Raw genomic sequence first — 17,224 nt, 5'->3', positions numbered from 1 at the left:
ACTGCCAAGTGATATACAACACTCTGCAGGTCCACATGGCTAATTATGCATGCAAATTAGCCATATGCCCAGCAACAACTCAAAACAAATCTTAAAGGATCCCTCCCCTCATTAGAAAACACAGGACACTCTGTGAAATAATAAAAACAAAAGATTTATTTCTATATACAAGGAATTTCTTTCTTCTTGATGGAAGAAGAACAAAACATCTGCACAGTACAAAGGAATCAAAAAAGACATTCCTGCTGTGCCCAGAGCCATGGCTTTATACAATGGAATTAGCCAGTCCCTTGCAGCCGCTTAGTGGCACAGCCAATGTGTGCTCCAAAACTAGAACTCTGCGAGCACAATGCTTAATGTAAGTTTGTGACCATTTGTTGTATTTTGTTTACGGTATTAATTTTGTCTGTGTCTTTTGTTGTTTGAGGTATAGTGGCACAGTGGTTAGTAGTGCTGCTTCACAGCTCAGATCACATTTTTAGCACAATAATTGGTCCAGCAAAGTTGGCAAACTTTTCCCTAGCCCCCAGGGTAACTTGAAAGATCATTGCTCCATTATAATCCACTAAAAATTAGTTCAGTTCCTTCTTCCCCCATTGACTTCAGTGAAGTTTGTGGAGTTTTCTGTGATTTCGCCAAACTCAGAGTGAAGCGAATTCAAGGGCGTCACTATTCATAACTTACTGTATGTGATTTTTTTATATAAAGAGAGAAAAAAGTTTAGCTAACCTATTGTAATTTTATTGTTTGTGTTGTTTATTATTGTCCTTTGTGTATCTATAAACATAAATATCGATATATGCTTAAATGTATCCATCTTCTGCTATTATGTTATGAAAAAATTGTATTACTTTGTTTATTGCAGCAGCTGTGTTTGGGTTATTTGTTGATGAATAGTCTATCACAATATCTGGACCACAACAGAGAAAGTGAAAGTTTTTTAATATAGACTTTCACTGATTTATGAATTTCGCTCATAAATTGTGCAGATCTCTATATTTGTAGAAGTTGAAACAGCGATACATCACACATCCCACAATAGAGTAGAACAAGATATACATGAACATATAATCTATTGTGGCCTGTAGGGGGCACTCCAAACACCCAACACAAACAGGCTCTGGAGACAAGTGTAAAGTACAAAGAGTTTTTATTGTGGGAAACTCTGCTTTGTAAGCATTTCCCATGGCACCAAGCACAACACAAAGAAAAGCACAAGCAGCACACAGCAATATACTTGTCTTTTTGTCTGTCTCTCACTCTTTGTCTCTGTCACTTCTCTGCCTCCTCCGCTCCTCCTGGCAAGCTTTGTCCTCCACTTCCTAACTCTGGCTCCCCAAATGAAGAGAGCAGACTTCTTAAATGTTGCATCCAGGAATACTTATGGTGGCCCATTAGCATTGTCCAGAAGCACTTCCAGGTGAGGTGGAAGCCCAATGAAATAGGGCATAGCCTTACATTTTTGAAAAATTCAACACCTCGACTATAAGAATAGTATTAAACCAGCATTAAGATTTTAAAAATGAATTACTCACTACAGGTGGCACGGTAGCCTAGTAGTTTACTGTGCTGTCTCACTGCTCAAGGGAGTTAAAATCAATTCCTGGCCTGGTTACTCTTCGTGTGGAATTTGCCAGTTCTTTGCATGTTTACATGGAATTTCTCTGGCTCCTATGGCTTCCTCTCACATTTCATGTTCTTTTACAGTAGGTGAACTAGTTTGTTTTACTCAATTATTATTTGATGACTATTTCCCCTACATACTTGTCATCTTCTTAAGAATCTTATTAGGAACCTTCCACCAAGTGGTTCCCCCATATGACAAAACAGCAGGCTACAAGTTGCATGTTTCTTTGGCCTCAAATACATATAAAAGTAAAGCTTTGCAAAGTGGTAAGTCATATTTTTATACACTTGCTCTCCTCCCAAATTTTATCTATACTTAAGCCTTCTCTTAGATGTTCTGTTGTATCATTCTGGTACCACATTCTTATCGGGTCAGTATGATTTTGAAATCTGTCTTCAGGTCTAGACTAACTCAAGTTTGCATAAAAGAAATAGAATGCAAATACTATTATAGATACATTATTAATATATACACAGTTATGTGTCCTTCTTCAGAAATGCCATGCACCAATAATCTAGGACGGAATTAGAGTGCATGCATACATGCTGTCCTGACATATGGAGACAGGAGGTACACCTGACATGAAGCCAGACCTAAAAATTCATCCACATTTTTGAGCTTATAGACATTTACATTTTAAACTATGTAAATAAATTTCTCAATGCATTTGTAATGCATAGCCATATGAAAGTCGATAAAAGTTAAAAAAAGGAAATCAATGTAAAGCCATATGAACTTTATTTATAATGAGACCAGTGCTGCCAACCAGAGTAACAAGCAACCCATTGGCATTAACATTAACAAGATATGCTGTATGTCACCACTCAGCAGGCTGTTGTCTATGAATATACCTGATTAGGTTTTCTAAAGCAAAATAAAAGGCTGCACCTTTGATGTAAAAAACACACTTCAACTTCTTGCATCAGCAGCATAGTTATCTTTTGACCTTTTACAACTGAATTCGCTCATTAGGCATTCACAAGGCCTTTATAGTACTTGCACACCCCTATTCCAATTACTGATGTTGTAAAGAACATTCTACATTTTTATGAACATTCTTACCAATTTAAGACATATACTGCATACATACTGTTCTTCATTATGTAAAGCACTTTGAGCTACGTTTTTGTATGAAAATGTGCTATACAAATAAATATTATTATTATATTCTGTTAATAAAAGCAGGTTTATTAGTGGAGCTGTTTTTTTAGGCAAATCTCTTTAGCAAACAGTTCTTTTTTAAACTCTTCTCTTTAACAACGTTAAGAGAAGTTGCTTAAATTCAAGTTATCTTCCTGTTCTTACACAAAGCTGCAATACTTCTTCCCTCTGCACATTATGTTGTCAGAAACTACATTTCTTCTGCAGTCACTTGTATACCACACCCTTATACAAAATCAACTTTTCCTGGAACTTTTGTCATTGACGTTCAGATCATATCCGGATCTTTGATCAGACATCAACTACTGCACTTTGTAACCTCACTGCATAAAGTAATCGTGATATGGTGACTGATAAACATCAATTAAAATAAACTATGTTACTCTTTTGTATTTTTCTACACTTCTCAAGCTATGCTTTTGATGCATATTTGTATTGTCCAGGTGTATAGATAACTACTTTTACAAACTGTCAAGGTACTGCTGCTTTTCAAGAAAATAAATAGAAAATGAAAGTTGAAATTAAAAAAGATGTTCTCCTTCAATTTGAGAAAACAAGGTTCACGTCCTGGGGCAGGCAATTGCTGGTGACTGTAAATAGGTCCAATATGAAGTGAGCCATGTATGTGTGTGTGTGTGTGTGTGTGTGTGTGTGTGAGTATTAAGGCACCTTGTCAGGTAATGGCATCCCATCCAAAACTTGTTACTTTTGCTGCCAGGATTGGCCTCATCTCCTTATGATCATGAAAGAGGACAAATAAAATGTAGAAAATGGATGTGCAGAGGAATGGAACAGTTAACGCAGGCCTGAAGTCCTAGTAAGTAAATATCCTATGGAATACCACATATAGACACAAAACAGAAAAAGGTTGCTCACACATTTCTTTAAGTGTACAATTGTGTTAAATATGGCAGTTCTTCAGAAAGCAAAATCATGAGAGTATACAAGCATATGTTTTCCACCTTTCAGGTTATATGGCATGCAACCAACTGCAGTAAAACAGGAAAACCTTCAAACTAAATAGCTTTAATAGGTCTCGTGTTACATCTGAAAAATATTCATACTGGTGACTCAGTGTTACTGTCTTATGGATCTAGCACTCGGAGTTTGAATTGTGTGTCTGGTCGTTGTTTGTGTGAAGTATGCTTGCTCTCCTGTGTCTGTTTAGAGTTTTCCTTTAGGTTCTCGTTTTTTTTTTTTCTCCTCAGCCCCAAAGGTGTGCTTGTCAGATTGTCTGGCAATTCTGAACTGCCTCTGTGGGAGTCTGAATCTGTGGGATTGACACCCTGTCCAGGATTCTCAACACCCAATTGGATTAAATGACTTTGAGAAGATTATGTTACATCCTTATATATTTGTTACATGTTCATTCTGAATTAACTTGTCATCATTTGCCTGGAGAATTATATTGCATTTTTGGAACAAGGCTGACCTGGAACAGTTTTAATCTAGAGTTAAAACCATCCCTCATATATAATATATACAGGTATACACATTCATACATGCACACACATGCACATGTATTGTAAGGGACAGCCTGCAGCCCAACCTGGCCAGGATGCCCAAAATATGGGGGAAGGCGGCCTCCCCCAAAACGCTTGATGGCAACTCCCCTGGTTTACAGCGGTTCCCCCGGATTCCCACAGGGCACCATGGGACTTGGAGTTCTTTATCTCGGCCCTGTTGGGTACCATGGGTGCTGCTGTAAAAAATGGAGGAGCCATATGGCATGGGGTTTCCACCTAAACCAGAAGTGCTTACAGACCACGTGGGTGGAAGAACAGAAGCACTTCCGGGTTGGCCACTATAAAAGGACTTGCCAGCCTTACAGAGACAATCCAGAGTCGGGAGGTGGAGGGCAAAGAAGAGAGAAAAAGGACTGTGTGTCATGTTATTTGTTACTTTTATATTGTACTGTACTGTACTTTGCTGTGCTGTGAAGTGGGGAGTAACAGAAAATGCTTCCCCACTGAAGAATAAAATGTGTGCTGTGTTGAACTTGTGCCTCAGCCTGTCTGTGTTGGGGTTGGGGGAGCAGTACACACTCTGGTGGTCCACAGTATATATATTATTGTGTATATTGCATAATGTTACTCTGTTTATGTTTCAACATTATGTTTACATTGTATCTCTTTTTTATTCTATGTTTAGAATTATTTTATTGTGTACTAGGCTCATAAATGAAGTCTACTTAATAGGAATAAACCAAACTGAAACTGAATTTACTTTATATAAACAGCAGAAAGAATACTACAAATAGGATGTCACAGATCTTTTATAAAATGAAAACTACATTTAGAGAGAGTCCATTTAGATGAAGGGTTATTAAATAATTAAAAAGTGGCCAATGATAAACTGATTTTCATTATTAACACAAAACATGTTACTAAAGACAAAGAAGACTGTGCAGCCAGCACTGTTCAGAAGATATTACTGTACTACAGCCATCCTAATCTGCCCTAGACAAATTCTGCAATTTTGGTTTTTTTTTTAAAATACAAGTGAAAGAACACGAAAAAACTCAAACGGAAGTCTCAAATACAACTGCAAAAATAAACAAACTGCAAATATAAAACTCTAGGTAGAAATAAATAAAACTTTTTATGGTGGCTATTAATTTTTATTGCATTTATGAAAATGGGGACAAGAAAGATACTGTCTTGACATTTTCAGAACTTCACACAAATACTAAATAATACAGCAGTCCTACGCCTGTGTTTTGAACCTCATGTCTTTTTCATCAATCTGCTGAATTTCTCTGTCACTTTAAACCAACTGAGTGTTTTGTGGGAGTGGAGCCCTCATTTCAGCCACTACAAACACAGAGAGCAAAAAGCAGACTAAGATAGGATATCTGGCATTGGCAGGTGTGCACACAAATGAAGTTTCACACACACACGCACACAAACACACACACACACACACACACAATATGCACACAAAGTGTCTCGCACACACACAAAATAAGACCAAGACAGTTTAAAGAAGCAGATTGTGTAAACCTTTGGATACTGGTCTTTTAACTATGGCAGTAAACTGGAGTAACTGGTGGAAATCTGTGTGAACATGAAGATAAAATGATACTTCATACACTGGCCAAACCAGCACAAAAAAAATAAATGTTGTATACATACAGTGGCTACAAAAGGTACTTTCTCCTTTGGATGTTTTCACAATTTATTGTTATATAGCACTGAATCACAATGGACTTAATTTAATCACAATGGACTTGATTTGACTTTTTGACACCGATCAACAAAAATGAGAATATTTAATGTCAAAGTGAAAACAGAACTTTGCAAAGTGGTCTAAAATATTATAAAATATTAAATACAAAATAATTTATCACATAAATATTCACACCCCTCACATCAGTATTTACAAGATTCTTGTTTGGCAGCCATGACATCAGCTTTACATTTCGGGGCACTATAATTTTTTCCCCATTCTTCTTTGTAAAACTGGCCAGGCACAAACGTTTACATTTCTTTTGTTTTCCCAAATGCAGTAGAGGCAGGTGAAGTGACTTGCTCAGGGTCACACTGTGTCAGTAGTGGACTCTGAACCGACAACCTCAGAGCCCTAAGCCTTACCCACTAAGCCATACGGCCTGCCTGTGTTGCTGAATTCACATTATACTCCACACTGACAAGCCTGCTGCAGAGAAACATCTTCATAGCACGGTGCTCCCTGTACCGTGCTTCACAGTGACAACGCTGAGCTTTTGATAATATACAGTGCTTACATGGAGATTATTATTATGACCTAAAAGACGATTTTAGTCTCACCACACAACAGAACCTTCTAGCTGATTTCAGAGTCTTCCATGTGCCTTCTGGAAAACTCAAGCCATAATGTCAAGTATGCTTTTTATTTTTATTTATTTTTTTTATAGTAGCTTTCTCTTTTCCACTCTCCCATAAAGCCAAGACTGGTGAAGAACTCAGACAACAGTTGTTTTAGGTATAGTCCCTCCAATCTGAGCCCTCAGAGTTCTCATGAATTTCTCAGTGGCCTCCCTCACTCATCTTCTTCTCGTACAGGTTTTGTGGGGGGCCTGCTCTAGGCAGATTTATAGCTGTGCCATACGTTTTTTCCCCGAAATGATTGGCTTAACTGGGCTCCAAGAGACTGCCAGTGACAGGTCAGTTATCCTGCCATCCCCTGATTTGTACTTTTCACAGAGTGACTTGAGGTATTTTTTTGTCTTCATTGCATAGATGTGGCCACAATACTGACTCTCAACAAGCTGGACCTTACAGATTCAGAAGGAAGTACATTTATGACACTGTCAACTGAAATTCCTTGACTTTAGACATGTGATCTCCACTGAACTAATCATGTGATATATAAAGCCAATTAGTGGCACCAATGATGATTTAGGCGAGTCACAGTAAAGGGGGTGAATGAATACTTATGTAGTCAGTTATTTTGTATTACTACACAAGACCACCTTGCAGGGATCAGGTTTCACTTTGACATTAAGTACTCTTTTCTGTGGATCACTGTCAAAATAGGCCACATGAAATCCACAGTGATTCAATGCTGTATAACAAGAAAATGTAAAAACTTCGAAGGGGTAAATTCTTTTTACAGGCAGTGTATGTATACATTTCATTCGGTACATAATGCTCTATTAATTTTTTTTCATCTGTTGTTTAATGCTGTGACTAGTAAGAGGTAGACAAGGAAAAAAAAGCATTTCATTATACTTTGTGCACATGACAATAAACTGGAACTAAAATCTAATCGTACTGGGAGCAGCATGAACATACCTAATATGTTTGTGTGTGTTTGTATTCATGTTTTTAATATACAGTATATGTTGTGTGATGTCCTGTTTACTGTATGGTGTGCTATTCATTATTTGTTGTTGTTATGTCATACTGTGACTTGTTCATGGGTGACATGCAGTTAAGTAATTAAGACAATCACCTTGAGGTTTAATGAACCAGACTTTACAACTTGCCACTGCATCATGTAACTTTCAAAGAAACAAATGTAACATTACCTGTTTGTATGATTCCAAATATTATAAAACCAATTTAGCTTTCAAAGAGATAAAGATTCTCATTCTTCTGCATGGAAACTCTGTTATGCCACTTATAATGTAACACTAGAACTGGCTTGTACATCACTACAAAAGTCACTTGACAAATGGTATAAAACTATTACATTATTTGTTGCAAAAATGACTTTTCTGTGTTAAAGTTCTACTTCTCCAATAGTCTGCGTTATTAAAAGAATACAAATTAGCATCATTCAAAAGGAAATGTATGTTAACATTCAAGAGCCCTGTGGAGAATGCCAAACTGGTTGTTCTGCCGTCAATGATTACGTGCAGTGTGGACTTACACTATTAATTGCCGTGAACCTTCACTAGGAGGGCGGCACGGTGGCACAGTGGTAGCGCTGCTGCTTCGCAGTAAGGAGACCTGGGTTCACTTCCTGGGTCCTCCCTGCGTGGAGTTTGCATGTTCTCCCCGAGTTTGCGTGGGTTTCCTCCCACAGTCCAAAGACATGAAGGTCAGTTGCATTGGCGATCCTATTTTGTCCCTAGTGTGTGCTTGGTGTGTGGGTGTATGCCCTGCGGTGGGCTGGCGCTCTGCACGGGGTTTGTTCCTGCCTTGCCCCCTATGTTGGCTGGGATTGGCTCCAGCAGACCCCCGTGACCCTGTGTTAGGATATAGCGGGTTGGACAATGACTGACTGACCTTCACTAGGAACATATTTTAGTGTGCTCTTATAAGCATCCTGATCCTATAACACTAAAAGAGTATTCTTCTGAGTGAACAGTGTAGTATTCTTCAAAAATAAACACTTTAATAAGGACAGTTTTATAAAATCTGATGGATTACATACTGTATTTCCTGTCAGCTGTCTTTGTAACTAATGTGCATGCCTGTGCTTATAAAGGTGTACTCTACTTATCTCCTCAACCAAATGGATGAACGTGTCTATAGCTGCTTCTCTGTGTGACCCACAATTGGCTATGATTCTTCAACTGGGTGGGTTCCTGTGTTGCCCTTATCCAATTTCATCATAATCTTTGCTTCTTATGGACCGTAAAAGTGGAAAGAAAAGAAATGGAGGGATTTGTTTACTCAGAAAAAAGTCAAATTTCTAATTTTGACAAAATGCACACGACAGAACGAAACAGTATATCCATTTATCTATTCTTAAACCTCTTCGCCCATGTCAGGGTCAGTAGGGTCCAGACATAATCCAGGCAGCACTGGACACAAGACAGGAACCAGCACCTAATGGAGCGCCATTTCATTGCACACCCTTGGAAACTTAAAACATTTACTGTGAGAGAGAAAAACTTACACAAGCTGAATTCACCCCCAGCCTTACGGAGTTAGGAAACAGCAGTGGTAACTACTCAGCACCATGCTCACCTACTATAGTATAAATATATGTACAGTCATGGCCGAAATTATCGGCACCCCTGGAATTTTCCTTGAAAATGCACCATTTCTCCCAGAAAATTGTTGCAATTACAAATGTTTTGGTATACACGTTTATTTCCTTTATGTGCATTGGAACAACACAAAAAACAGAAAAAAAGCCAAATCTGACATCATTTCACACAAAACTCAAAAACCGGGCTGGACAAAATTATTGGCACCCTCTACTTAATATTCGGTTGCACGCCCATTGGAAAAAATAACTGAAATTCAGTGCTTCCTATAACCATCAACAAGCTTGTTACAACTGGAATTTCCGACCACTCTTCTTTTGAAAACTGCTCAAGGTTTCTCAGGTTTGAAGGGCGCCTTCCCCCAACAGCAATTTTGAGATCTCTCCATAAGTGTTCAATTGGATTTAGATCTGGACTCATTGCTGGCCACTTCAGAACTCTCCAGCGCTTTGTCTTCAACCATTTCTGAGTGCTTTTAGAGGTATGTTTGGGGTCATTGTCCTGCTGGAACACCCATGACCTCTGACGCAGACCCAGCTTTCTGACACTGGGCCCTACATTGCGCCCCAATATCTTTTGGTAGTCTTCAGATTTCATGATGCCTTGCACACAGTCAAGGTATCCAGTGCCAGAGGCAGCAAAACATCCCCAAAACATCTTAGAACCTCCACCATGTTTGACTGTAGGTACTGTGTTCCTTTTTAGGTAGGCCTATTTCCGTTTTCTGTAAACAGTAGAATGATGAGCTTTAACAAAAAGCTCTACCTTGGTCTCATCTGTCCACAAGACGTTCGCCCAGAAGGATTTTGGCTTCGAGTACATTTTGGCAAACTCCAGTCTGGCTTTTTTATGTTTCTGTGTCAGCAGTGGGGTCCTCCTGGCTCTCCTGCCATAGTGTTTCATTTCATTCAGATGTCGACGGATAGTTCAAGCTGACACTGTTGCACCCTGAGTCTGCAGAACAGCTCGAATATGTTTTGAAGTTGATTGGGGTTGTTTATCCACCATTCGGACTATCCTTCGTTGCAGTCTTTTATCAATTTTTCTCTTCCGTCCACGTCCAGGGAGATTAGCTACAGTGCCATGTGTTGTGAACTTCTTGATTATGTTGCGCACAGTGGACAAAGGAACATGAAGATCTCTGGAGATGGACTTGTAGCCTTGAGATTGTTGATATTTTTCCACAATTTTTGTTCTCAAGTCCTCAGACAATTCTCTGCTATTCTTTCTGTTCTCCATGCTTAGTGTGGCACACTCAGACACACAACAGAAAGGTTGAGTCAAATTTTCTCCATTTTAACTGGCTTCAGGTGTGATTGCTATATTGCCAGCACCTGTTTCTTGCCACAGGTGAGTTCAAACGAGCATCATATGCTTGAAATAAAACGATTTACCCACAATTTTGAAAGGGTGCCAATAATTTTGTCTGGCCCATTTTTGGAGTTCTGTGTGACATGATGTCAGATTTGGCTTTTTTTCTCTGTTTTTTTGTGTTGTTCCAATGCACATAAAGGAAATAAACATGTATATACAAAAACATTTGTAATTGCAATAATTGTCTGGGAGAAATGGTGCATTTTCTTGGAAAATTCCAGGGGTGCCAATAATTTCGGTCATGACTGTATATATATTTATATGTCTGCTTGTTACCATAACGTTCCCAAACCCACTTAATCCTGTTCAGATTCACTGGGGCCAAAGCCTACTGGGCATAAGGAAGGCCCAAACTCGAGCCAAAGCATCAGTTCATCGCAAAGGCCGCCTATGCATACACATAGCCACGCTCACATATATGAGGCTACTTTACAATTAACTATAAACCTAACACACCTTTGTTTGGCATGTGGGAGGTAAGCCCACACAGACATTAGGAGAACATGCAGGATCCACAAAGACAACAACCAAATTGCAGGATTCGAATCTGGATTTGTTCAGCATACAGAGTGCCATGTTTCCCTATTAACCTCATTACACAAAAAAAGAACAATGCTGCTGCCTCCCGTCTTATTTCTCAAGGTGGTGTAGGAACTCTCTTGCTATGTGGCATATATGTTTATACTTCCACTAGGGGGCTCCGCCCCCTGCTCGCTTCGCTCGCCAACCCCTGGTGTTGGGAATGACAAAGAGCGTGATGTATGAATGAGATATAGAATAGTGTGACGGTGTAGATGATGCAAATAGAAAGCAAACAATAAAGTGTGTGGCACAGTGTAAAGGTTTATTTGAAAATTTCTTTGTACACGCCGTTTAAGTGTAAAAGGTAATTCCAGCTCAGAACTTGTAAGGTCATTTAAGATGGTTATTGTTGTGATCAGAGTCAAGTTTGTCAGAGCTTAGAAAGAGTTGTGTCTTTCCAGGAAGTAATGGAATGACTTGGGTATTTATGTTTTCCACATTAATATTTTTTGGACAGAATATAGTGTGTTGTGTTAAAAGGGGCATTTGGTCTAATGAGATTGCTGTTCCAAATCTCTCTGTAACTAAGTCGTCGCAGATAAAGGCTTGAGGAATTGTAATAATATGTGGCTGAAGTCCATCTGTATTGGTGAGTGTACCATCTCTCAGTTGTAATAAGCAATTGTTATGATCTGGTTCTGGACATCGTATCTTTTTTACTAACTGTATCTTTTGAAAGCAATGCCAATTGTCTGCGTATTTTAAGGTGCACTGAACAATAGCTGAGTGCATGGCATCTGGAAGAATAGCTAATCACTGTCTAAAATCTCCTCCTCATAAAAGTACCTTTCCTCCAAATCGAATATTATTATTCATAAACGTTTGTTCGTGCCATTGAACATTCATCAATAAACATTTTTTCAAGACGGATGTCACGTGCAGTGCCACCGTTAATGTTCATAGTGGATTCCGATTTGTAGGATCTAATGTAGTTGATAAAGATTTCACTTTCAGGTACATCGTTAGTTAGAAGCTTCTGTAGATATTCAGTATATGAATGTAAAGAAGGCAGTCTAATTTGACCCTTTTGACAACAACGTGTAAATGTATAACTTGTATTGCCAGTTGTTTCTTCAGGGAAGTGAACTGAATGACAATGATTGCAAATGACATTCATTAATCCGAATGAATTTTCCTGGTGTATGTTTTGCTTGTGCCATTTGAGAGGCGCGTTGTTGCATGTGTAGTATTTGGGACGTGTTGTTTTGGAGCTGTAATCGATTTGCCTGTGCTGTGTGAGAAGCCCGTTGTAGCCTTCGCTGCCATTAACGTATGTCTGAGACGGGAGGTGTTTCGTTTTGAATCCGTGCCTGTTGCGATGCAGCACTTTGATTGATAGTTTGCGTCATGTGGATCTAGGATGTAGATTTGTGCATATTAAATGAACTATTGTAGGATCTAATGCAGTTCATAAAGTTTTTACTTTTAGGTACATCGTTAGTTAGAAGCTTTAGTTGAGCTTTGCGTTTTTGGAGTCGAGTCATTTTTTCTTTTAGAAATATGGATAAGTAATAAGGAGTATTGCACTCACTGTTAATATGGAGCCTTTTCTGCGGTTGAACGGTTAATAGTGCCTTATTGTAATGAGATCCACCTATGCTGCATAGCCGTCTATTTTGTTGTTTCTTTCGTGTTCGTGTGTTTGTTCCTGTTATCCTTTCCTTTTCGTTTTGTACCCGTGACCGTGTATTCATGACTTGTTTCTTTCTCAGCATGCGAAATATGGATAAGTAATAAGGAGGATCGCAGTCACTGTTAATATGTTTCCTTTTCTGCAGTTGAACGGTTAATAGTGCTTTATTGTAAGGAGATACACCAATGCTGACACCTATGCTGTCTAGTGTGAAGGTGTTGATGTTCACTTTAGAATATGTGGCTTTGGGTGTCACTTCTTATGGATGTGTGTGTGTGTGGGGGGGGGGGGGTTGAGGATTGTTGTCGCGCGAGCGTCTTCTTTCTTTTTGTGTTCCTGTGTCTTGTTGAATCCCCGTTTGTGTGTGTCCCGTCCCTTGCTTGTAGGGTCTGTGGGGTGGTTTTGTGTTCTTTTTTTTGTGTTCCAAGGGCTTGTTGAATCCCCCTCTTGGTGTGTGTCCCGTCCGGTGCCTGTAGGGAGGGGGGGGATTGCCTTGCTGTTGTGCTGTTTTCTGTGGTCTTGTCCGCCTCTCGCGGCCCCTCATCCACCTCTCTCGCCCTCTTTTGTCCGCCTTTCTCGGCTCCTCAGCCGACTCTCGCGGACTCTTTGTGCGCCTGCGCAGTACGTCTTTTTGCAGCTACGGCCCATTGCCGGATGTGCCTGCGTCCATCATCCGGTTTAGCATTCTCGGTTAGTAATATGGATAGCTCATGGATCTCTCTTTCCATGGCTTCTTCTAGAAACCCAAAGATATGCATGCATGAAAGTGCAAACACAAAGCTGACAGACAAATATCACACAGTGAATAATTAACATTCAGCAATATAGTAGTAAAATAATTACAATGTATCATTTAGCTCTCAACAAAAAATTTCATGCCTTGGTTTAGTAGATTCCCATTAAATCTTTTCTCCCTACTGGGACGACTTCAGCTCACCACAACATAGATGTGAATCCAGGAAATGGATGGACAAGTGAATGAATGCGAGTGTTTGTGGCTTGGAATGTGAGGACGTTCCTTTCAAGGCCGGTTAATGCTGGGAAAGTCTCCAGCTCCCAAAGGCCTTGGACTGAAAAAAGGATATTCAGGAAATGCATGGATAAATGAGCAATTGTGATGGACTGTGTCCTCTGTCGCAGCCTGGTGTCTGCCTAACGTCTTGTACAGCAGGGGTGCCAAATATATCTTATTAAAGAAGGCCACTTCATCAATAACCAATATATGATACAGACAGCACATAATGACTGTCAGTTTTCTCAAAGACTCCCTTTAGTATTCATTTCATATACAGATTGGATCCCTATATATTATAAGAAGAATCACACTTACACCTGGCAGTAAAATGCGTCTCCCATGTTTGCTCATATTTATCTTCTCAGCACAGATAAGGCCTGAGTGATGGCTTTCTGGCTAAAGGATCTGTGCTGTTAACTGGAAGGTTGCAGGCAGTTTCGAATCCCAGAAGTGCTTGAAGGAATGCTACTCCACTGGGCCCTTAACCTGCAATTGCCCCAAGATGCTGTACAAATTGCTGACCCTGCACTCTAACCACAAATTTCAAAGTGTCTATGGAGAGGAAACGGGGGAATGAAAAAATGAGAAATTTCTAATGATGAATGAAGGGAATTATTACAATGCATTGTAGGTAGAATAAGAACAGCACCCCACAAAATGAAATGCTACATTGCCATTAAAAACGTATTTTAGAATAAAGTTGTGCCTTCATGAAGGAGATGCAGCTTGACATGCTCTGCTGCTGCCTCTCTGCTCACATTTTAAAAGTCCATAGGTGTCAGTGCTGCCACAACCCTACATGCTTAGTTTGTCTTTTCCACTGGCTTGAGTGTTGTAAGTGGATAGAAAAACACATTTGTATTAACACTCATGTTAAATGTCACTATCACTGATGGAGGCTTGCCAGTGTTGAATCCACAGCATAACAAAGCAGCTCCTGTAAATAAGCTAGGAAGAAAATGCCTGCAGCAACTAATTCTGCACTTTAATAATTACTTTTTGTTCTTTATTTTTTTACTTTCAGAAATACATAAACACTTTATGCATAACTTAACAAGTACTTAAGCTAAGTGAGAAGTGATCAGCTTTTGTTGTTATCGAAAATATCTGCAGGGACAAATTCTATATTTTGGCAATTATTGGTTATTATTTATCTTTAAAAATGGCAAGAAGAATTAAGAAATTCAGGCACAAGAAAAAATAAACTTTTAGTAAAAAAAACAATCTGCTTTAGAAATGACTTCTTAATTTTGTATCATGCCTTAAAAAATATAAGCAGTGTAAAAACACTAGCTGCAAATATGCTTTGATAATAAATCTAAGTTCAAAAACAAGCACCTTTATCAGGACTGCAGAAAAAAAAAAGTACAACAGGGAAAATATCCTGGCCTTTGGGGGGGTTTGGGGGGGCAGGGAGTCACATATTCCTGTGGTTCTCTGTGAGACCTTGAAGGAGTCAAGTCAAGGTTGAGAACCACTTTTGTGCAGAATAAAAGGGGTTGGATTATGGATTGGTTGAAAAGTGTAAGCAGGGAACTGAAAAACAGATTTGCTTGCTCTGTAGTGGTACTTCCTACCGTAGCACTAAAACACTTAGTCTCAATCACATGTAAATTTAAGATAGTGGAAATAACCTTTCATTTAAAAGAGGAAAACCTAACAAAAAATAGCAATTGTCAGTTTAACTGCACATTATATCAGATATACAGTAGGTCTGTTTGCCATTATTATACTGTATTGTATATATGCAGTATAAGGCTTGCTTTATCAACATGTCATTTGTGAAGTGTATATCCCTATTCAGCAATGGTTTACCTCTAGTATTAAAAATACTTTAAATACACACTAAGATTTTATGAATAAGCAACCCAACTTTCTGAGCTCCATTTTAAACCAAATTTAGTAGACTAGTAGACAAAAGCAGCAAACCGACAGGCGTCGCCTCACCTGTATTTCTTGAAGAGCTCGTCGCTCTCTCGGAAGCCGTTGTTAAGGAGCATGTTGATTCCTTGGAGTGCCAGCTCCGCATCATCTATTTGGTCCGTACTGTCATCTACCTGTTCATGAACCTGTTCTGGCCCGGCCATGGCTCTGTGAATTTAGCGGGCAGAGTGAATGCACGAAAATAATTACACCCTCTTGGCCCAGAAAGTGCAAGTATCCCTTTAAAAATACTGTAAAATGCCTGAAGGAAGACCAGGGTGAGGCGTGTATCCCCAGAGCGCTCCGCACAGGAGAAGCAGGAATAGCAGGAGGACAAAGAGGTGGTGGTGGTTGTAGCGGAGGAGGCGGGGAGGTCCTGGCTGGCGATCTACAGGCACTGACAGCAGCAGCAGCCGCCGGCGTTTTACACGATAAGCTCTCTTGTGGAGTCTGCTGTGACTGTTCGTCGAACAACTGCGCCGCGTCAAACAGAAATGCAAATTACACAAGACTAGCCCCCAGAAAGAACGCCGGCCTTTCTCTACTCTGTTTTATATTGACACGTCGCTAGCACGCCTTTATTATGTCCTTTGGTATTTCACTCTCTCGCACACCTAACTATCTGTCCCCAAAGCTCCATCGCCCGCTGTCTTTTAAATGAAAGGCTCTTGTATTACCAGTTCGCCGTTTTATTGGTAGCGCTTTATAGCAGCGCATGCTCCTAATGTCACAGATTAAGATTCGTTCAGGCTTAAAAATGTGTGTGTATCATAATAAATGACAACATGCAGCAACTGTCCAAGACGTCAGTGACTAAAATGTCAACAGCTTCCCCTTTACGTTTTCATTCTCTGTCTCTGTGAAATAGTCATTATGACAACTGTAACCCTTCACCCTTGCACGCCATCCAATAGAATTAGGGGAGAGCCGGGACTGCTTGTATTGACCTATGGGAGCGACGCAGTAAATCTGTGACGTCAACTGTCGAGCCGGCGTGTAAAACTCAGCAGCGGCGTTCATCCGAATAAGTGCGACGTCTTTGCACGTGCAAAGGTCTGGCGGCGGTAGAAACGAAGCTGGGTGCGTAAAGGTCTGCATTAACGAGCATGTACGCGAATTTTTGAGAGCATATGCATGGTAATATACAGTTATTACGTGCAGAAGCGTTTTCGATTTTCAATCTAGCATACACTTTTATTTGGATAAGTGAATTACCCATTTTGACGGGTTAAATATACGTTCTCCAGTCTGTTTGAGGAATGGCGTCAGGAAAGGCATCAGGCCGTAAAAATATGCTGAAGCCGCTATTAGAGAAAACTAGTTAAAAAAATAGAGGCCCATATAAAAATGGCAATATCTACGGAAGAAGAATATTTTTAGAAAGTTATGCTATGCAGTCCTTGCCCCTGGACTGGATGTAAGATTTAATGGACACATATTCCCTTCACAAAGTTGATTTAACGTAAGCCGCCCTAATTCGGAGCG

The 17,224-nt window shown here is 39.7% G+C and overlaps 1 protein-coding gene across 2 annotated transcripts in view; it reads right to left on the bottom strand.

The window, feature by feature from the left end:
* The window catches only part of ttc39c (tetratricopeptide repeat domain 39C), a 189,929-nt gene extending 173,305 nt beyond the window's left edge, over positions 1-16,624 (bottom strand). The window contains exon 1 of one of the 2 annotated variants that reach the window (XM_028803683.2): positions 15,764-16,624. In XM_028803683.2, coding sequence (XP_028659516.1) covers positions 15,764-15,903 — 140 coding nt within the window. In that variant the 5' untranslated portion in view covers positions 15,904-16,624. The remainder of the gene's footprint in view (positions 1-15,763) is intronic. The other variant, XM_051928874.1, reaches the window with a different exon arrangement.
* Between the last annotated feature and the right edge of the window lie 600 nt (positions 16,625-17,224).

This window comes from Erpetoichthys calabaricus, chromosome 6 (assembly GCF_900747795.2).
Source record: "Erpetoichthys calabaricus chromosome 6, fErpCal1.3, whole genome shotgun sequence".
NCBI lineage: Eukaryota > Metazoa > Chordata > Cladistia > Polypteriformes > Polypteridae > Erpetoichthys > Erpetoichthys calabaricus.
The sequence above is the reverse complement of the archived record's forward strand: the minus strand, read 5'-3'. Positions and strand labels throughout refer to the sequence as shown.